Below are 21,833 nucleotides of genomic sequence, written 5' to 3' on the forward strand. Positions count from 1 at the left end.
ACCTGCTTTAAACCTTGAATATAACTGGAAAACGAACATTCAGCAAGGCAAATCTTTGAATGCAGCTTTTTTTTTTGAATATACCATTAAATAGTTCACGTTATTTTGTGACAGCCTCCTTCTCTACCCCAGCATAAACAAAACAATGCCAGAAATGCAAGTATTAATAATCTCACCTTTCCTTTGGCATGAGGGATACCTAGAGAACATTGATGAACTCCACCTAACAAAGCAGCCATTGCGAAACTGTACCCACTAACAGCTTCTGGGGAAGTCTTCAGGTTGTTAAGCCTTTCTGCGCACCGGTCCAATAATGGAGTCAACTGGAAAGGCAAAGCGACAGCCACACAGCGCAAACACCATGCAGCAGCAAGTCGAGCAGCCATACTAGGATGGAGAAGAACTGAAGTAACAGTCTCAAGCAATCCTGAAAACAAACCAGAGAAGGAAATATTTTGAGGAAACCACCAATGCATTTATTTGTAGTAGATTTGGAAAAAGAAAGGAGTTGAAATGATGTAACTCTTTCAGATTGAGTAGCAAAAGATACAAGGCTATCTATTTTTGATGTTTTACTTTTTTTTAAGTCTTAAAAACAGAAGAAGTATTCCTAACACAAAGCACTCTTTTAAAGCCAAATTCAGATTCAATGGCTATAGTCTATTCTGGAAAATAGGCTTTATCTGCCTTGCCAATTCATTAGCATGTTAATTTTTCTTTTTCTGTAGGTAACGATTTTAACACACTACACAGATTTCTAATCAATATATGTACTATGTATTATCTAGATTTCTATAGCTGCCCTTCCCACCATAGCAACTCTGGACATTGAACAAAGCAGAAAATAGAACATACAATACTTTAAAAAAAAAAACCCAATTAAATGGCTGAGAGTAAAAACCACAAAACCACACCAAATCCCAAGTCTCTCTTATGATTTATATTTTCATCTTTATGCTTTATGCTTATGCTTCATGTTTTTGATTATGCTGATAGATAAAACAAATAGCATCAATAAAATCAATATTTTATAATTTTATAATTTTGACTGCATATTACATTCTTAAATCTGTATCTATTATTTCACTTTCACATTATTAACTGCCCTGATGCCTTAAAAAGGTGGGAAACTGAACTTTAAGTAAACAAAACGAACAAAATTACATTCTATCCATTTAATCAACTAAACTTCCAATCACTGGGATGAAAACTAGAGAAGCCAAAAACATCTCTTTTCACTGGTACTTAAGTTTATATTTAAATTGGTATTGCATTACACGCATAATGAAACGATAAAAATAAATAAATAACTTTACTAATTATTCTTAAGAGTGCCTAGCATGGCAATCTGAATGATTTACCTATAGAAGGTTCCTGTATAAGTGGTGATGCAGTGGCATTCAGGCTTTGAACTAAACTTCCTAGTTCTTGAAGAGCACAAACCATTACATGTTGACTTGCGGCAACTTCTGCTGCTCCTGATTTGTTTTCAATATTAGCATCATTCACAACTGTTTCTGTCAAAGTAAATTGGAAAATGGTGAATAATCCAGCATTCTGTTACACTTAAAACATACTGCTTTGGAGTAGGTTCCAAAAACATATTTTGGAGTGCATGAGAAAGAAACCCAGTAAGTGGATGGCCTATCCTTCCCTAAGCCAAGTTCCAGAGATCTTCAAAATGTAAGTATGAGATGGATGACACAGGGTGAAGAAGAGGATGCGGAGCACGGTGGTGTGGGATGGGGAAAACATAGGTAGTGGGGAGCTACAACGTCCCTGCAGTCAATTGTAAGGGTGAACAACCATGGGGTTGCTGTAATGGCCTTAACTTTGGGACTGAGTCATAAGTAGCCTTTGGACAATTCCCCCGTAACCGGTCATAAATCAAGGGCTACCAGTACTGCATTATATTTTCACACTCTTTATTCACACAATTGCTGCAAAGGATCTCATTTAATTCATAACCACATAATTCAGCGTCATACAGATCTAACTCAATAAATTTGAAAACTAGCACTTCCTTATCCTAGAATTGAAAAGATTGGACAGCGATAATAAAAACAATACAGGCATGCACTAATATTTTCCCTCTTACCTACTGCCTTCATCTGTTTATCAATAGCCTGACAAATATCTTTAGCAGCAGCAATCTGTGCCTTCTCTCCCAATAAACTTCCTACTGTCGCTCTGAGGATAAAAGAGACACATCTCCGAGAGTAGACAGCTTCTACATGAGTTTGAGTTGCACGAGGATGAGAAACCAAATCCAGCACATGTGACAGGAAAGTTGCAAAATTACGTTCTAGCCACTGACCTCCTAGGGTTGTGACAAAGACAACATAGGCCTGAAAAATTCAAAATTATTAAGTTACTTGAGGTATGTGGGATTTGTACTCTGAATTTAAAATTCTATTTACACCTTTTACCTTCAATTCTCCAATATCCCCTATCCCGCCCCTTAAAACTATATATAGTTTTGTTTCAGAAGTGAAAATACCAGAGCAGGCGCCCTCTAATATTACAATCACATAGGTTTATCAAGCTCAGTAACACCTCATCTATAATGAAAACTGGTTATAATCTCTATAACCAGTTCTCATCATAGTTATAGCTCTTTAATGTCATAATAATGATAATATTGTGATGCTATATATGACAATCTCATAATATATGGTCTCAAGGTTGTTGGAAGCCCCCAAAAGTGCTACAAGTTTCTTGAAGAGAACTGTCAAGAATTTGAGCAAAGGCTTTTCTCTTAGGAATTTAATAAGCATCTCCATTTATCTACCGAATTTAATCTACTCCATTGTATAGCATATTATAATTAGGACCTGAAGAATGTTATTCTTGCCTATACCTGCAGCATTCCATGTAGGATTTTTATTCTTTAGCATAAACAAATGAGTAAATAAATTTTATTCACTGCCACTTGTTACTGCTGGTGAAAAGGCTCCACATTTCAAAAGAACTCTATCACTTCACTTTTCAAGAAACTGCCAAATGCCCAGTGGGCATACCTGCACACTTCTTCGAATCTTATTATATACTTATTTGGCTGGAACTGTAAGAATATAATTGAAAAATAATGAAAAGCAATCATTATATGCTCATTAGTATATACAGAACTAGTTTCTAACTAGTTCTATGCAACTGAGGATTTTTTTGTTTCCCTGATTGTGAAAATACTTTTAAAGCATTTTAAAATAAACATACCTGAGTAACCCCAACTCGTACTTCTCGATTAACAGATCCTCCTACTTTTAACATCTCTCCACCACTTTTTAAGAATCCAGATCCTCCTCGCAAAAAACCAGTGGCCATGAGTTCTAAAACCTCTTCTAATGTTGCTTTCTTCACATTCTGGCGCATCACTTAAACAAATAAAGAGAAAATTTTATTCAACGGAATATTCTCAATCAGTTCTCATTGTACTTTTGAGATTTTGGTAAGTACTATGTCATGTTAAAGATACCAATGTCTTTACAGACATGAAATTAATACAAAATTTTCACAAAATTAAAAACTGTGAAAATATGTGGTTTTTATCATTGTTTACAGTTAATAGTAAACACATTAAGCTTATCCATGTGTCTATTGCTGAAAAACAATATAATAATGATATGAATAACTCAATGGATTATACCTGCTGCTTGCTTTGGTATCAGTGCTGTAGCCATAACTGTCCCCAGAAGTTTGGATACTGCAACTCGTACACCGTAATTTGAATTCTCCAGTGCCTTAAAACATAGAGTTGCTACATTTTCTAATTCTGTTGTCCACATAAACACAGCTTCATTTTGCAGTTCTAGTAGACACTGCCGGGGGAAAAAAATCCCAAAACTGTTAACCCTTTTTGAAATTTTGTCCATTGATTCTTCAAATTCAGCCATCACAATTACCATCCTTTTTCCTTTTAAAAACAAATTGTAACTGCTGAACAGCTTCTTGAATGAGAAGCGAAATGTCTTCAAAAAAAACACAAAAAAAATAAGAAAGTCCAGTTGACTTTTGAAAAAGCACCTTTGGGATATTTGATTTGCATCTCAACTTTAACACCTATTGTCAGAAATAAGACTGTGAATGTGAATATTGCTCTGCAGCAAGCTACACACCTTCAGAAAGTGATAAAAACTAAACTGCAAGCATATTACTTTATCTTTCCAGAAGAATCTATTACAGTGATTGTAAGAGAAAAAAAAAGCTGTATAATTATAAGGGCAGTGCCTCTTTCAAGCTGTACAACACAGAAAGCATACTTAGAATATTAGATAACCTAGAAAATACTATGAATGATACAGTAAAGTTTCTACCATTTAAACAATTAAGCAAGCTTACCTTTGCTACTGCGCAGCGCACAGCCATAGCTCTGTCTGTCAGGAGAGAACGGGCATTCTTATAAATATCACGGTGGCAAGAAGCTGCTGCACTACCCAAGCCACTTAAGACTTTTTGTAAACTCATTAATATTTCACTCCGTCCTTGTGACTGCAAATCACCAGAAGACATAAACATATTGTATTTTTATCAAAACCATGCTTCTCATTCATTTAAAAACAGTATATGTTGTAATGAAAAAATATTCTTGCATCTCTATGTAAAAATGGAACTCCTCATCATCAACAATAAATATTCTTTCTAATATAGTTTGAAGATCATAATCCTTATTTTTTTTTTAATTTGATTTATATGCCGCCCTTCTCCGGAGACTCAGGGCGGCTTACAATGCGTTAAGCAATAGCCTTCATACTTTTGTATATTTATACAAAGTCAGCTTATTGCCCCCACAAACTGGGTCCTCATTTCTAAATATGATGCTGAAAAATTCTGTTCCAAGATCACAATTTACAGAACTCATATAAATCAACACTCATTCTTATATTACAATCTTTTATTTAGTACTTGACATATTTCACGCTTATTAAAAAAGTGAGATGATCATTCCTTCAGCCATTTCTTTTTTTAAAAAAAATAAGAAATTGCTTCTAATTTTTTTTCCCAAAACTAAACTAGGAAACTATAAGGGGCAATTGATAGAGGAGGTAATCCCTATTCACCTCACAAGTTTAAAATCTGATGGAAACACAACTTCTCCAACATATATGAGAACCACTCCTTTCCTGTAGTTGTAGAGTATAAATTATTTGGTATAGTACATTGTATGGATAACAGATGAATCTAACCAAACAGTGCTTCAGCTGCAGGTTTAGTTGGTTGCCTTTTAATAATGTGGATTAGCTTTACATGAAAATGTATTAGTTGAATATGGAAATACGAAGAAAGCACTAAGATTCAATGCAGCATTTATTTCAAGCAGTAACTATGTTAAATCACATTTCTATTTTCACCTCACTACAACCCTGATGAGTACAAAGATTTTGGTGATATCTTAACATCAGGCCAATTTATTATGCCATAAGCTTTCATGAACCATAACCCATTGAAGCCCACAAAAATCTATGACATAAGAATTTGGTTTCTATCTAGATGGTCCAAAATTATTTTTTGTTGTACATTAGGATTATCAGACTCTTAATTAATTAAATGAATACAGTGCAAAAATGCAAATATTCTGTGAACATTTCTTTTACTTACTTCAGCACTTTTCAAAGATTTTAAGAGATTATTAACTGTTTCAGGAAAAGAACTGCCCAGCATTCTTCCCATTTTCTCATAAAATGCTCCAACACATGCCACTGCAGTACTACAAAAATCAAAATAATTTTGATCAGATAATTTCTAATTACTTTATACTAAAAGATTATGTCAAAAAACTCTAAGGTGAGACCATGGAAGGGAGGCCAACGGGAAATCCCAAGTCTTCAGAATAAACTTTGAAATAATAATAAAAAAATAATTTGGAAGATGATGATAGCAAACCATTGCTCCACTGTTGCTTAAAATGTGTCTATTTAATCACAGGAGATAAAACTCAGTTCAAAACCATCTGTCTTTTAAAAGGGAGTATCAAGCCAATATACTTTCAAGCAAAGTTTAAAATTCGCAAACTTTAAAATTCAAATAATCTGAATGTAAAATCTGGATACTGCAGTGATTTTACAGATGAACAGATTAGTAGTGAGGTAACAAGGAAACAGACATAAAGTTTCCTAACTTTGGCCTTGTGGTTTTAAACAATTTTTTCTTCAAATAAAATGCTTCTACCAACAATTTGGCATATTTAAAATATTTTATATGGATGCGCAAAATAATCAAATGAAATAGTCTCATCTGACTTTACATATTGGATATATTCCCTAATGTATTTCTGAGATTGTGGAATTTTTCTGGTAGGTGACATTTACTTACAGTTTGGTTGGTAAATAGGCAGAAGTATCATCTTTACTCCTGATGATATCATTACACTTATCAAGTGTTTGGAAGATAGTAAAAGTATCCCCAATGCTGTATAGAGCAGCAAGATTTTTAGCAAGTAATTTCCTTGTTGGTGGTCCAGGAGAACTGCTAATAAGTCCCGTTAGCTGTTCAACAAGCTTTTTTTGTTTTTCTTTTACATCTGTCTGTTAATGAAACAAATGCAAATCTTGTTCAGTGTTTATATGAAATTAATGAAGTTCATTATAAGTTTGTTATGTCATATCAATGTTTATTTCAGATGTTTTCTGGAAGTTTATTTTTAATGTCTGAATATGAACATAAAATCAATGATCATGTATTTAGTCTAGAGGATTCATTAAATAAAGCTAAAAATACTTGCTTCATTCTCACGTTTATTTCCATAAATGCCTTTGGTGTTTTTCAAAACACTGATGCCATTCAGTTAAAAAGGAAATTATAATGCATAATTTAACAAGCCTTTCATTGCAAATTAATGGTTTAATTTAAACTAAAAACTTGAATTATCAGATTATATTAAGAACTTCATATCAATCCCAGCTTTCTTTCAAAGGAAAGATCATAGACCAATAATAGCAATAGCACTTAATATACTGCTTCACAGTGCTTTATAAACCTCTCTAAGCGGTTTATAGAGTCAGCATATTGCCCCCAATAATCTGGGTCCTAATTTTACCCATCTCAGAAGGATGGAAGGCTAAATCAACCTTACGTTCTGAGCTAGCCTTAGCAGAAGCAAGAAACAGACTCCTTGTCACAAAAAAACCCTCTTTATTTACCTCTTGTGAATTAATGGCATTCACCCACCAAAAAGTCCAGGCAAGTGTCCTGCAAGGAGTTAAATGCAGCAACTCCTGCATTTAACCTCCTGCGAGGCCGTGAGCTCCTAGCCGAAAGGCTGCAAATTAAGATCCGGCTAGCAATCTTTGATGCACGAAACACAATGAGCAAAAGCTTCAGAAATACGAACTGTTGTCTCCTACGACAACCACTCCCCTTTCCTTCTATTTATTCCCCAGCCAGGCGGGCCATTCAGCGTCCACATGTGCTTTGCTTCCTGAGTTGACTCCTTGTCCTCCGTTGTTCTCCTCTCCTAACTGTTCTGCACATACATGCATCTGGAACAGGCCCCAGCTGTTCTTCCTCCATTCATCTCACTCATCTCAGCCTCCAAAGGCAGTTGCCTCTCTGGTGGCTGGGAAATGTCAGGCGGCCCAGGCTCTATCTCTGCGTCCAACACAGAGCATCCATCAGAGCCTTCTCCAGACTCCAAAACTGGCCCAAGTTCCTCCCCAACCTCGTCATCATCTGAATCTGTCGTCAGCTCCGCTGGCAGCTGGCGGGCCACAACACCTTATATATACCTACACACACACACACACGGTATAATAATCCCATAACATAATAATCTCAGAATAGAAAATGGAGTTTATGTGCATTATCAAAATCATAAACAACAAAATCAGCCCAATAATTTTATAGAATAGAATCAAATATTTAGGCAGTTCAAAATATTTCAGGCATGTCACTTTGGTCATATTACAGAAGAGTCATTAATACAAACATAAGAGCTGAAAAAATATATATTATCAAAGATCAAGTCAAATCGTGAGATGGGTAGCAAATAAATTTAATAATAAAAAATAAAATTATACCTTGTTAGCAGCTACAAGCACCTTCTCAAGAAACCGTAGCCACTCAAAGATAAAAACTGGCCGCTTTGCTTCAGTGATCTGAGCCAAAGCCTCTTCATTTAATAACAAACTATGAGCAAGTTCCATAGCTGGTGAAATTCTTTTTGTACAGTGACTACCCTTATTTCCTGTTATATAAATAAATAGAAAAACAAAAAACAGTAGATTTAAAATATCCCACCTAAAACAGTCTTAAAATGCATTTGAACTGGTTTACCTCCGGACTTTTCGTCGGGCCCTGAAGACACACTTGTTCCATCTAGCTGGGCTGGCTTGATCCCACCCTCTTAGTTTTTAATCGAATTTTGGTTTTAATTGGGTTGTTTTAAATTCGGGCCAAAATTATTTAATTGTTTTTTAAAATGTTTTTAAATTTTATATGCATTATCCTGGCTGTACACTGCCCTGAGTCCTGCAGGAGAAGGGCGGTATAGAAATATAATAAAATAAATAAATAAATCTATTATTTTTATAGAACATCTTTTATTAATTCAGTCACCTACATATCTGCTACGAGGAACACATTTTTAAAAATCTCGATCAAAGAAAGTGGATGAACAATGATAATGTGACTGATATGTGTGCATGCACTCATGTGTGCTGGTGTACACATATATGGTAACCAAATTATTGTATAAATAATTTGGTTATCGTATAAATTTCATTAAATCAGTTAAAATCTTAGAAATATTTATTTGATTAAATTTTGGTACTGTTTGAGTCCAAAATGATTTTGAGGCTGTTTGTATGATTTACAACCAAGTGACAACTTGGTTAAGGTTTTTGTGGCTTAGATGTTGTGTGAACTCATTCCATTTAGCTCATTCATAATTCCTTGTATTGTGCAATCTTTGCCCCAAAAAGGATAATTCAATAACCACATCAAATACACACTATGATTGCAACTAATTGTTTGGGGCATAAGAGTATGGACAGAAGTGTAAAATCCAATTCAAAGTATTTTCACTTAGGCCTATCTATGAATTTTAGAAATCTGTAGTATTTTATTTAATTACAGAAATGCATATTGTTTAAAGATTCAGATCCTATAAATGAGTATATTTTTAAAAATAATGTACACTCAAGTATTACAATTCCCAGTGTAAACTAACAAGAAAAAATCAATGTGAAATAAAAACAGGGAAAAAAAACCCACAATATTCTAACAAGCAAGTATATCTTAAAGAAAGAACTCCTTTATTACATGCAAATTTGATATAGAATATTTTTTAAGATTTAATAGGCAAATGAGAATAGAGGTACTCATGGTTGAATCATAAAATATGCTTTCATTGCCAGGGTTATTATTATTTTGCCTGAATTATTGAATTATTATTCAGGCAAAGAACACCTTTCCTTTGAATCTATAGGATCTGTTCAGACAACTTTTTAATTTAAAACTTTGCACCAATTTAAAACGTTGCAATGAAAGCTGTAGATTCAGATATAATTATTTTATTTCATCATACTTATACTGCCCAGTCACCTTAGAGAGGAGATAGATGGCATAAAAATTTAATAAATATACATACAGCCATCCATCTCACAAAATGTGACTCTGGGAAGCAAACAATAAAGAGGTAATTTGTTTCATCCAGAGTCTTCTGAAACTGTTACACAACCAGCCAATAGTAAGAGCTGGAATTTCCTCTGACTTTTTACTGGCAGTAGAGGCACCTCAGAAACCCAGGTTTGATGTTGCATAATGTGTGAAATAGTTCCATATTGGAGTCTCTTTACCTCACACAGTGGCTGGGCTGATATGACATACTGAAACACCAAGCAGCCAGATGCAATTCTATCTAACCACACAATAGTTTATGGTTCAATGCATCATGCACCCCCAGAAAAAAATGCAGCCCTGATGTATAGCAGTGTTTCTCAACCTTGGTAGCTTGAAGATGGGTGGACTTCAACTCCCAGAATCCCCCAGCCAGCGCTGCTGGCTAGGGGATTCTGGGAGTTGAAGTCCACCCATCTTCAAGCTACCAAGGTTGAGAAACACTGATGTATAGACAAGTAACCATATTATGCAAACATGGCTTATTACAATAGGGGTCCCACCCTGGACGCAACTATGTAATACATGTACTCCTCGATTTACGACCGCAATTGAGCCCAAAATTTATGTTGCTAAGTGAGAAATTGGTTAAATGAATTTTGTCCCGTAAAAATGAATTTTTACGACTTTTCCTTGTCACATTTGTTAAACTAGTCACTGCCGTTGTCAAATTAGTAATACCATTGCTAAGTCAATCTGAGTTCCCTGCTGATTTTGTTTTGTTTTGTCAGAAGGTCACAAAAGGTGACATCACATGACACCCCCCCCCAGGACACTGCAACTTGTCATAGGGACTTGTCATCCCTATGAACCAGCTGTCAAGCCTCCGAAAGTAAATCACGTGACCGTGGGGATGGCTGCAATGGTCGTAAGTGTGAAACATGGTAAGTGACTTTTTCTCAGTGCCATTGTAACTTCGAATGGTCGCTAAACCATTCGAACCATTATAAGTCGAGATCTACCGGTATATCCTTTGCATCCTAGGGTCACCAGCTCTGTACTGCCAAAAAACCTGAAGGGGAGTTAAGGAGACACACAGAAAAAACTGCGCCTCTTCCCTGCCATCTAGCGGTCTCCGGAGCTTTGCAACCCAGATCGGAGATTAATCCCCGTGATGGCGGTCCAAAGTGTAATTGATGGAAAGGGACCTTTAAGAAGCCGCTGTCAGTTGGACAGTGCAGGTCCGAGCTTCCCGGGCCATTGTCACACCTGCTATCCATCCATCCATCCACCCATCCAGGGAAAAGCCAGCCACAGGGACGACGGCGAGCGGTGCCTCAATGGGGAGCCCGAGGTGGAGCTGCTCCCACCCGGAGAGGCTCCCGCTTCCTTCTTGCGGTCTTTTCAGCCCTCCCACCCCTTTCCCCACCGAGACTCTTCCCCACCGAGTGCAAACTCCGCGTCTCCCTGCCCAACCTTTCCCGAGCGATCGTCCCACCTGAGGCAACGGCGGCCACCGACCCAGCGGAGCCCCGAAGGTCGCCGCAGTTTACGCCCCCGGTCCGGCCCTTCCCCACCACCAGCTGAAGCAGCGCCGGCTCCTCTCTCTCTCTCTCTCTCTCTCTCTCTCTGCGCATGCGCTCTCGAGACCCAGGAAGTGAGGCCACCACCGAGGCGCAGGCGCAACGGTGCAGCGGCGTAGGAATTGGGGAATGAAGAATTTCGGCGCGCTGCGTTTTTGTTATCGGTAAGGTATAAGCAGTAAGAGGAGAAAACGTTGAGTGTTGCTGCCGGGGGTTGCGTGATGGTTAGATCAGTCCTAGATCACATCTGTCATACAATAGCAATCTAGATAAGGTAAGATGAATTAAGCAAAGTAACCTCACCCAGTGAGTTTCCACGAATGAGTATGACCTGAATTTGGAGTTTACAGAGCAACAAACCAACATCCTATCATTGCCCTGCTTTGGCTTTCTCCTGTGCTGATGCTGATGCTCTGGCTAGCTAAGAAATCAGGGTTTTGGGGAACAATCATACACAAAAATCAAATTCAGGGTTTGTTTATGTTACGTTTCTTTTCTTTTATGTACACTGAGAATGTATGCACCAAGACAAATTCCTTGTGTGTCCAATCACACTTGGCCAATAAAGAATTCATTCTTTCTTTCTTTCTTTCTTTCTTCTTTCTTTCTTTCTTTCTTTCTTTCTTTCTTTCTTTCTTTCTTTCTATTTATCTATCTATCTATCTATCTATCTATCTATCTATCTATCTAATAAGTATGGAATTTTCCTCTAGAAAGAAAGGTGTTTTTGATGTATTTTAAAATAATCATGAACTGTATTTATAGGTAGCAAGGTTGGAGGTGGAAGAGTGATATGAATCATGGATGACGCAGAAGAGGATTATATGTCTGATTCCTTTATTAATGTTAAGTAAGTGGATGTTTTTCTAAGCATATCCTGCTTGCCTTTGCCTAGTAAGGATGCTGAACCTTAAACCGCTTTATGAAATTTCAAATATCCAATACTCAATTAAAAATTTGGGTACAATTTTACAAATATACATTTTGCTTTAAAATTCTGCCCACATAGAACAGCTTTGAGGAATGTAATTTACAGAGTTAAATTAGCACTCAAATTCCAGTACTTTTCCATGGCATATTTATATTTTATTGTTTTCCGAAAGAAAATGGAAGAAGGAAAAATCAGTAAGACTATTAATCACTATTAATATAATTCAGTAGGACGTGGCGGCTCAGTGGCTAAGACACTCAGCTTGTCGATCGAAAGGTCGACAGTTCAATGGTTCGAATCCCTAGTACCGCGTAATGGGGTGAGCTCCCATTACTTGTCCCACCTTCTGCCATCTAGCAGTTGAAAAGCATGTAAAAAATGCAAATAGAAAAATAGGGACCTCCTTGGTGGAAAGGTAATAGTGTTCTGTGCGCCTTTGGCATTTAGTCATGCCGGCCACATGACCACGGAGACGTCTTCGGACAGTGCTGGCCTTTCGGCTTTGAGCACCACCCCCTAGAGTCACCACCCCCTAGAATCGGGAATAACTAGCACATACGTGCGAGGGAAACCTTTACCTTTAATATAATTCATTATTCAGCATGTATGTATACTAAATAATCCTTAAAGTATGTTAATCTATTATACAGTATGAACATCTACAAAAGTTAGAGATTTCCCAAAACAAAATAGGCTACATAATTTGTAAATCCAGGGAAGCTGCTATATCACTGTATGAACTCTATACTCCATTTTGAAGTCTCCAACCATTAGCTGAATACTTCAGGGTGGTTGTTTTTTCTTGAAATGGGATATAGATTTCCAATGAGGAACGGCTAAGGGTACTAAATAAGGCTACTCTTCATTTGTAGCCTAATGAAAAGAAAGTTTAGGAGGTGACATGATAGCTATCTTCCAATATTTGAAGAGCTGTCATCAGGAAGAATGGATCGATTTAAAATGAATGGAAGCTTGTCAGAGGGAGACCTAATCTGGAGCTAAGGAGAAATTTCTTAACAGTGAGAACAATTAGTCAATGGAACAGCTTGCCTTCTGGAGTTGTGGGTGGTTTGTTGCTGGGGGTTTTTAAGAAAAGACTGGACAACCATTTGTCCAGAATGGAATAAGGATCCCCTGCCTTGGGCAGGGGATAGAACTAGAAGACTTGTAAGGTCTTTTCCAGCCCTATGTAATCCTAACCCTAACTCCCCGAAAGTTTTAAATAACTATAAACATACTAAAAGCAGGATAATTATTTTTTTGGACAGCATCTTGTACTTAGGTAACTTTTTAAAATTTGTTTTGTTCAGCCAGGACATCAGGCCAGGAATGCCAATGTTGAGACGTGTGAAGGAAACTTTTAAAAAAGAGGAAAAAGTAAAGGAAGCTAACCAGAAAAGTAGGCAAAAGAGCATCAAGGAACAAGAAAAAGAGCAACGTGAAATGGTTTTAAATGTTGCTTTGGGGAATGAAAATAAAGGCTTTGCTATGCTCCAGAAGATGGGGTACAAAAGTGGCCAGCCTCTTGGCAAAAGTGGTGAGTTTTTCCACATCCAATTTTTGAACTGTGACTATGCTAATGAATCAGGTTTTACTACCCCATAACTAGTTGTGCTGGTACAAAATCTGAAGCTGGCACAATAATGGAAAAGGGAGCCAGAGACATCTAGCAATTTACTTATTACATTTCTTCAACATAACACATTTGTTCTCTCTCTTTGCTCCCAATTTTACTTTTTCAACAACCCAATGAAATAAATTAGACTACTCCAGAAGTTGCTAGATTAATTTTTTGTCTGAGTTGGGATTTGAGCCTTGAGTTCTTTCCAATTCTAAGCCAACCTTCTAATTTATGCCATTGTCTTTTAATACATTGGAGAAAAAAAATAGAATTCATGAAGTGACTGACTTGGGAATATTTCAAAGGAGTGGAGTGTCTTTCTGAGTTCCTTAAGACCAGAGAACCAGTATGGTCTTGCAGGCTAACCTGCTTCAATTGAACAGATTGTTGAGCTCATAGAAGACAAAACGGGGTATAAATCTAAGAAATTAAAAAATATACATATAGGAGGGAATACAGTAAATACTATTCTTATTAATATTTTAAACTTGTATACCAGCCAGTTCTCAATGACTATGCACTCACAGCAATCAAAGATATTACAATAAAATAAAAAAGGTAAAAGGTAAAGATAAAAGATAGCAAGCACGATGAAGCTTGTTATTTTGTTATTTTACTAAAAGCAAATATATTTTTTTCCTTTTGCAGGAAAGGGGATAGTTGAGCCCATTCCTCTGAATATTACCACAGGTTTGTGAAATATCTGAACTTTTTTTCTTTCATTTAAACATGGCATTGCTCAGTCCGTCAAACAACTGCTTGTGTTTGGGACAGGAAGAAGTGGGCTTGGCCATGAAGAATTACAAAAACGAAAAGCTGAGGAAAAGCTGGAAAACTACAGGAAAAAAATGCATGTGACAAAACAAGTGGAAAAGCAGACAACTGACCTCTTCAAGTAGTGTTCTCCATTTATGTTATTCCTCTCACAGTTTCTCTTAACTGCTAATGCCATAATTAGGCAAGAGCTGTATTTCACCTGGGCAGCATGTATTTTGTGTGTTGAAGGTTCCTGGTGTAAATCCTGGCACTATGAGATAAAGCTGGATAAAATCTCTTGCTGGAATTTTATAGAATTAATGCTGATTGCTGTATGCCTAATTTAGCACTCAGCAGCTCCACCCAACATGATCATTGTGGAAAGATGCTGGGACTTCCAGCTATTCCTGGAGGATCTCAGATTCTTTCCTGTCTTAAAACACAATATTAAGGATGAAGCTACTCTGTTTAGCTCATACATTGAGTTTATTAATATCCGGAACAGGAAAAATGTTCTTAAAAAAATACAGTCTTCTATTAAATTTATTGATTGTGGTTTTGTCATTGTCTTATTAAGAATGAGATTGAAGACCAAGCAGGAGCAACTGCAAGTAAAACGGGACCTCGAGAAAAGTCAGAAAGCCTGCCAACAATTAGATACACAGAAAGTAAGTTTAAATAAAACCTTTATTTATGATTTTGGCCTGTAGAGGCTTAGGAAATCAGAGTTTATGCCCTGCCTTGATCTATCTACTTTAGTACTTTAGGTTTTTTTAGTACTGCAATGTAATATGTTACTTATGGAGAAGTGACAACTTGCAGCAACTGAAGCTTGTAGAACAGCCTTCATTGGAATTAGAGGTAGTCCTCAACTTGCAATCTTAATTGGGATTGGAACTCTTGTAGCTAAGCAAAGTGGTCATTAAATGAGATACCCCTGATTTTATGACTTTTTTTGCCATGGCCATTAAGTGAATCACACAGTCATTAAGCCTGAGTGGCATAGGAGGCTAATGCCTCCTACTAAGGCAGCATTTAACATCCAGCTGCCTGCAATTACTGCGAGTTCAAATCTCACCAGGCTCAAGGTTGACTCAGCCTTCCATCCTTTCTAAGGTGGGTAAAATGAGGACCCTGTTTGTGTGGGCAATAAGCTGACTTTGTATAAAATATACAAAAGTATGAAGGCTATTGCTTAACGCATTGTAAGCTGCCCTGAGTCTCTGGAGAAGGGCGGCATATAAAAATAAATAAAAATAAAAATAAATTAAGCAAATCCAATTTCCCCCATTGACTTGGCTTGTCAGAAGCCAGCTGGAAAGGTCGCAAATGGTAATTCAATGACCTGAGGACACTGCAACCATTGTAAATACCTGCAGATTTCCCAGCAATTGAATTTTGATCACATGACCACGGAGATGCTGCAACAGTTGTAAGTGTAAGGACTGGCCATAAGTCATTTTCTTCAGTGCCAAACTTTGAATAATTACTAAATGAATGGTTGTAAGCCTATATAGTAATCTAAAATTGAAATTGATATATAAAGATGTAAAGTAGGCCTCACATGGTTAGGTTTGCCTCAGATCTCTGAATTACTTTACCCAGCAGTTTCATATATATGTGAAAAAGCATTGTGGATGGAATTCTACATCCCCTACAGTTTAAACACTATGGAGCTAAGCAGACCTGCCACAGTGATACTATGTAAGCAGAACTCACCTCATCACCAAAAAGTCCATTTCAAAAGAATAATCTGATCGATAATATAAAATAGGTCATGACGTCTAAGAAATCGAGAGCTTTATTAATATGCAGTGTCTCTTAAAATTTCTCTTTGTGTTTAATATAAGTTTTTTGCCATTTGGGCAAAGGTTACAGCAGCTAAAAAAAAAATCTAATGTAGAGCATGGGTGTCAAACTTGTGGCTTATGTTGCCATCACGTGATGTTTCACGATTTTCCCATTCACGGAGCTGGGTGGGCATGGCCTATGCATGAACCATCCGGCCTGCAGGCCGCCAGTTTGACACCCCTAATGTAGAGTATGAATTATTGCCATGTTTTTATTTAAGGGCCTTGAAGTCCCCAAAGAGGTTTGGTACTGGTTAAATCCAAAGACTGAAGAAAACAAAGATGAGGAAGAAGAAGAGGAGGAGGAGGAGAAGGAAGATGAACTCAATGTAAGTACATGTTCAGATATTGTTTTAGCAATTGTCTTTGGTGGACTGGCTGGTAATTCTTTATATTACGATGCTCCATAGTGATCACCAAACTAGGTGAGACATGAATATAAATATTTACTGCCAGTAAATATAAATCTTGAACAAAATGCATGCGTTCTCATCACTCTTAATCGACTTTGGTTTAGCTTGAGTGCATCCATGTATGTGTGCATCAGCACAATATACATTGATCGATCTATGATGTGCCATGAAGCCAGTTTCTGCTCTTAGAGACCACATAGATAGATTTTCCTCATAATGGTTTGTCCCTAACCTGGTTCTTCAGATTTTCCCACAGTGTACCCTTTGCCACTATAACTGTGTCCCATTTTGCTGCTGGTAGTCCTGTTTCCTGAGTCACAATAGTGTAAGCTCTGGTATTTCAGAAATAGTATAGGGTATTTACGCTTTTAAACTTTGGTGTTGGAGAAGACTCCTGAGAATACTATGAATAGCCAAGAAAAGAAACAAATCGATCGTTCTCACTCAAGCCATAAAGAACCAAGCTCAAATGATTCTATTTCAGGGATTATATGAAGGCCTACTTCCCTGGAAAAGGCTCTAATGCTGGGAAAGGTGGAAGGAAAGACGAGGAAGGCCAACAGCAAGGTGGATGGATTTAGTTACAGGCAATGGGGGCACATTGAGAAACCTGAAAGACCAGGTTTGGGATAGATCATTATGAGGGAAAATCTATGTGGTCACTAGGAGTCAAAAATGACTTGATAGCATATAAATTATATATGATGTATGTTTTGATGAAGTGCCATCAAATCTATTGACTTTTAGTGACCTCATTGATCAATTCTTTCATGCATGGTTTTATGTACCAATAAATAAGATGCATAAAAGCCACTTCAGTTTTACTTTTAGTAGTAAGAAGAAATAATGAGGAAGTAACAAGAGACCTTAAGAGTTCTAAAACAGTCATTTAATAGGAGCAGCAAAAGAAGCTGAAGCTAAACATTCTAATTTATTTAATGTAACCTTTCAATGCCAAATCAATAACTACACATGTCTTTCACAGATTGTTTGATCTATTCAATGGCATTTAAAGATACATTTATTGGTGCTTTTTCAGGAATCAGAAAAGTTAATCAGTTTAACAACTTATTTAAGAGAGGAGTATCTCTATTGCATCTGGTGCGGAACAGCCTACCAAGGTAAACCTAAATCGTTTTTTATTTTAAAAAATATCAAACAACAATTCAAATTCGGTAGAATTTGCTTATTTGTTCATAATCTATTTTGATTGCATTGCTTTTTTATTACTTATTTTATAGGGTTTTCCTTGAAAGTTTTGATGTTCAGATTGTTTTATTATAGTCATGGATCTTTTATATCAAAAAATGGCCAGTCACACTGACAATCTCCTAAGAGTTTTGTTCTGAGGTTAGAATAAACCTAGGTGTGCTGTTCTGACCTTGGAATAAAACTTGCCAACTTAAAGAAGAAACAAGCTCGGAACTGCCCATTTAGAGTATTCAGTGCTTGAAATAAAATTCAGAATACAGCAACCCACAACATTTCAGATGCGCCATTTGCTTTGAGTTTGAAACAAAATTTTCCATTTCAAACTTGTAATCTAGTACTGGATGCATGTTTGCTTATAAATTCTGCAAATTTGTTTTTGTTTTTTTTTATTTTGCAGATCAAGAAGATCTATCTTCAAATTGCCCTGGGAGCACATATATAGATCACGAATAAATCTATAAAAATTCAAAACAATAGCAAAATTCTGTAATTTCAATGAAGAGCAGAGCTGTGAACTATGCTGTTCCATAATTTTCATTGAGCAAATTGGTTGTTTCTCAATGCTCTATGTTTAGGTATAAAATGGGTTTTCTTATTTAAAAATTCTTTGGAATAGGAACTAATTTGTTATTTTTCCAAGTTATTTATTATTATTTTTTAATCCTATGTTTACTTCTGAAAAACAAAATTAAAATTTAACATAATTGACTAGATTGGATAAATGCATGCTTTGATTTCAGCAAAGTAAAAGTTTCAAGAAACCCTAAAACAATGAATTTAGCTGTTCGAAGATCATTCTCTTTAGGTTCACAATAACACTTTGAACATAGGATTTCTTCTTTACCTTATCCAAGTATAAGCCTAAAAGTCTGGGTTTTTTTCTATTTAAAACTAATGTTTTAGCATATCTCCACCCTGTTCTTAAAAATAAAACAGATAGCTTATCTTTCTTAAGATTAATATTTCATTCACTTTCATACATTTTAAAAACTCATAGCAAATATTTCTATAAAAAAAACAAGCTCGAAACAAAATTTTCCAAAAGCTTTATTTTTTTTTTTACAACCAATCTGTCAAAGATCCTCTAACCCACCTCTTGCAGAATCTGGGGTTGAGTTCAGAAATGCTCTAGCTTTTCTTTTTCCAAAGAATTTGCACACACTAGATAAATTACACAATTTATACTGGACCAAAAACAATACTGAAGAAGTGAATTCAGGAGATACCGTATTTTCCGGCGTATAAGGCGACTGGGCGTATAAGACAACCCCCAACTTTTCCTGTTAAAATATAGGGTTTGAGCTATACTCGCTGTATAAGACTACCCCTCTTCCAACGCACACCAAATAAAAACTGGCTCACCCACAATGTAAAAGCAGCTGTGCTAGACCCAAAATGGCCCCTGCAACAAGCAGGAACCTCACACAGCCACAAAAATCCCCCCAAAAAAACTTTACACACACACAACACAACACAACTGGCTCAACCACAATGTAAAAGCAGCTGTGCTAGATTCAAAATGGCCCCTGCAACAAGCAGGAACCTCACACAGCCACAAAAACCCAACTTTCACACTTTACACACACAAAATTCCACATACAGCTTTGTGAGATTTTGTGTGTTTGTGTAGTTAGAGTGAAACACTACAGAAACACACTAAATCTCAGAAAGCTGCACAAATATTATTTTATTTTATTTTTATTTTTATATGAAAGCTCAATTTAAAACTTCCTAAACTTTAAATGGCTAGGTCTAAAAAAGAACAACTAAAAAAAAAACCAATTAACTTTTTTTTTAAAAGCTCCCAAAGGGGAAAAAAACTTACCCAATAGAACAGAAGTCTCCAACCTTGGCAACTTTAAGACTTGTAGACTTCAACTCCCAGAATTCCTCAGCCAGCTTTGTTTTGCTGGCTGAGGAATTCTGGGAGTTGAAGTCCACAACTCCCTGCCTTCTTGATTGCAGGCAGGGAGTTGCTTGCTGATGGAATGGATTCAGGCAAGCGAAGCAAGCCAAGTGTTGTGACTAGCAGCTGAGGTAAGCAAGCTGGAGGGGGAAAACTTTTTTCCTTTTAAACGGCTCTGGTGATCCCAGCTGAGTTGCCTGATGGTCAAAGCTTGGCTCGTCAGAGCCATTTAAGGCTCATCAGAGCCTTTCGGGCTGGTCTGCCTGGTTACAGGAGAACGACACCCGGCGTATAAGACGACCCCCAACTTTTAAGAAGATTTTCATGTATTAAAAAGTTGTCTTATACGCCGGAAAATACGGTATATTTTTCATTTTTAACATTTCTTTATATTGTAGAAATGAGAAGACAAAAGCAATATATACGCTAGATGACATATGATAGGACTGAGATAGTTGTATATCTGATTCCATTAATGTTTGTCCCCCCTTTTTTTAAAGTTTTACTTCATTTTATCATCATATTTTTTTCAACCTTTGACTGTATCCTCACTGTTGTGTTTTATATTGGTTTGTTTAATTGATTAATACATTAAATGATTTAGAACATGAATGGCAATCTTGGCTTGCCTGGGACTATATTGAGTGCAGACAAATTGTCTTGGGCTGCATATAAAAATATAATTAATGTATATAAATAGCAAATGTCATTTGTTTTTTATAAGTTTTATTATTTATCTTCTGGGGCTACAGTACTAGCTACCCAGGTCTACGTGTGCCTGCAGGTTGGATATACTTGGTTTAATAGCAATAGTACTTAGACTTATATACCGCTTCACAGTGCTTTTACAGCCCTCTCTAAGCCATTTAGAGTCAGCCTATTGCCCCCAACAATCTGGGTCCTCATTTTACCCACCTCGGAAGGTTGGAAGGCTGAGTAAGCCTTGAGCCTGGTAAGATTTGATCTGCCAAATTGCAGGCAGCCAGCAGTCAACAGAAGTAGCCTGCAGTACTGCATTCTAACCACAGCACCACCACATCTCTTAAGCTATCAAAACACAAATGCAAGATAGCATATTAGAATATATTCTATAAATCTGTTTATAGAAACAACATAAATATAAGCACTGTTAGATGCATTGCTCTTGCAATACTGAAGTTCTCGATTTTAAGGTAAATGAAAGCTAAGTGTAATTAAATGCATTGTCTTGTACTTCCAAAACAGTTGCCCATGTATGCATTGCAAGTTAAACGGTTGATTTATGGATTTATATCTACAGTTCTGCCAAAGAAACCAAACCATATCATCTATAACCTTTTTATAAATCAGTACTGTAGTATCTATATGAAGCTCCAATAGCATTCATTTGCAAAGATTCAAAAAATCTGTAAAGGAAGTAAATACTCTGTCATAAAACTGCAGATTAATCACATAGTACTATTTTTCACAAAGCAAAAGATAGCAACTAACACTTGATTACAAGTAGTTCCATGAGTTAGAAGAATAGTATTAACTTCCCTAGTCAATATTAAACTTAACGGAATAACAACAGTATTGGAATGGCACATTAAAACTCTTTGTAAAAAAAAAAAAAAAATCCAGATACATCAAATTGCTATTGTGTGTTTGCACACAGGATGAGATCTTGCAAAGTTCTTGCAAAGTTCATGAAAGGCACTTTTTCCATTTCCATTAGATCTTCCCATTTCACTGAAGTTCTTTACATTCTTTGACTTCTCAGGAGATCCCAAATATAGCAAGGAATAAGAAGCAAACCCAATCCTTCACACTTAAATGATGACCCAATCTCTATTCACACTGATTTCAGGCATCAGGAAAAGCAAAAGAAACATGAACCAAAAACCTGTGCTTTGACAAATCCACTAACGAGTGTGTACTCTATGAGTCTGGCCTTTTAAGATGTCTAAAATAACTGCTGCTGATGGTCTTCGAGCTGGCTCTTTGGAAAGCAGTTTATTAATTAGAGAAGTCTGTAAATGAAAAGGAGG

At 36.5% G+C, this 21,833-nt stretch overlaps 3 protein-coding genes across 10 annotated transcripts in view; 1 reads left to right on the plus strand and 2 right to left on the minus strand.

The window, feature by feature from the left end:
- The window catches only part of HEATR5B (HEAT repeat containing 5B), a 50,999-nt gene extending 39,792 nt beyond the window's left edge, over nt 1-11,207 (minus strand). For all 4 annotated transcript variants that reach the window (XM_087883035.1, XM_060692418.2, XM_060692417.2 and 1 more), the window contains exons 1-10: nt 11,051-11,207; nt 8,013-8,179; nt 6,310-6,521; nt 5,596-5,704; nt 4,339-4,488; nt 3,647-3,818; nt 3,217-3,374; nt 2,099-2,348; nt 1,362-1,517; nt 177-427 (exon numbers count right to left, since the gene is read on the minus strand). In XM_087883035.1, the coding sequence (XP_087739161.1) occupies nt 177-427; nt 1,362-1,517; nt 2,099-2,348; nt 3,217-3,374; nt 3,647-3,818; nt 4,339-4,488; nt 5,596-5,704; nt 6,310-6,521; nt 8,013-8,179; nt 11,051-11,189 (1,764 nt within the window). In that variant the 5' untranslated portion in view covers nt 11,190-11,207. The remainder of the gene's footprint in view (nt 1-176; nt 428-1,361; nt 1,518-2,098; nt 2,349-3,216; nt 3,375-3,646; nt 3,819-4,338; nt 4,489-5,595; nt 5,705-6,309; nt 6,522-8,012; nt 8,180-11,050) is intronic.
- Nucleotides 11,186-18,629, plus strand: GPATCH11 (G-patch domain containing 11). 2 transcript variants are annotated; one of them, XM_060692420.2, is made up of 9 exons: nt 11,186-11,299; nt 11,901-11,985; nt 13,377-13,603; nt 14,336-14,377; nt 14,462-14,582; nt 15,021-15,111; nt 16,515-16,622; nt 17,746-17,827; nt 18,316-18,629. In XM_060692420.2, exons 2-9 carry the CDS (start codon nt 11,936-11,938, stop codon nt 18,369-18,371), a joined length of 777 nt encoding a protein of 258 aa, XP_060548403.1. In that variant the 5' UTR covers nt 11,186-11,299; nt 11,901-11,935; the 3' UTR covers nt 18,372-18,629. The 2 variants fall into 2 exon arrangements, with proteins under 2 accessions (XP_060548403.1, XP_060548404.1); XM_060692421.2 differs by having other exon boundaries at nt 11,253-11,409.
- A 1,561-nt stretch (nt 18,630-20,190) lies between these two features.
- Nucleotides 20,191-21,833, minus strand: part of EIF2AK2 (eukaryotic translation initiation factor 2 alpha kinase 2) — a 44,534-nt gene continuing 42,891 nt past the window's right edge. For all 4 annotated transcript variants that reach the window (XM_087883039.1, XM_060692419.2, XM_087883038.1 and 1 more), the window contains exon 16: nt 20,191-21,815. In XM_087883039.1, the coding sequence (XP_087739165.1) occupies nt 21,708-21,815 (108 nt within the window). In that variant the 3' untranslated portion in view covers nt 20,191-21,707. The remainder of the gene's footprint in view (nt 21,816-21,833) is intronic.

Source organism: Pantherophis guttatus, chromosome 1 (assembly GCF_059756535.1).
Source record: "Pantherophis guttatus breed Tessera chromosome 1, ASM5975653v1, whole genome shotgun sequence".
Taxonomy (NCBI): domain Eukaryota; kingdom Metazoa; phylum Chordata; class Lepidosauria; order Squamata; family Colubridae; genus Pantherophis; species Pantherophis guttatus.

Coding starts and splice junctions, on each gene's coding strand:
- GPATCH11 (XM_060692420.2), top strand. CDS start 11,936: ATGGATGACGCAGAAGAGGATTATATGTCTGATTCCTTTATTAATGTT. Junction 14,378..14,461: donor TCCTCTGAATATTACCACAG/GTTTGTGAAATA, acceptor TGTTTGGGACAG/GAAGAAGTGGGCTTGGCCAT. Junction 17,828..18,315: donor GTGCGGAACAGCCTACCAAG/GTAAACCTAAAT, acceptor TTTATTTTGCAG/ATCAAGAAGATCTATCTTCA.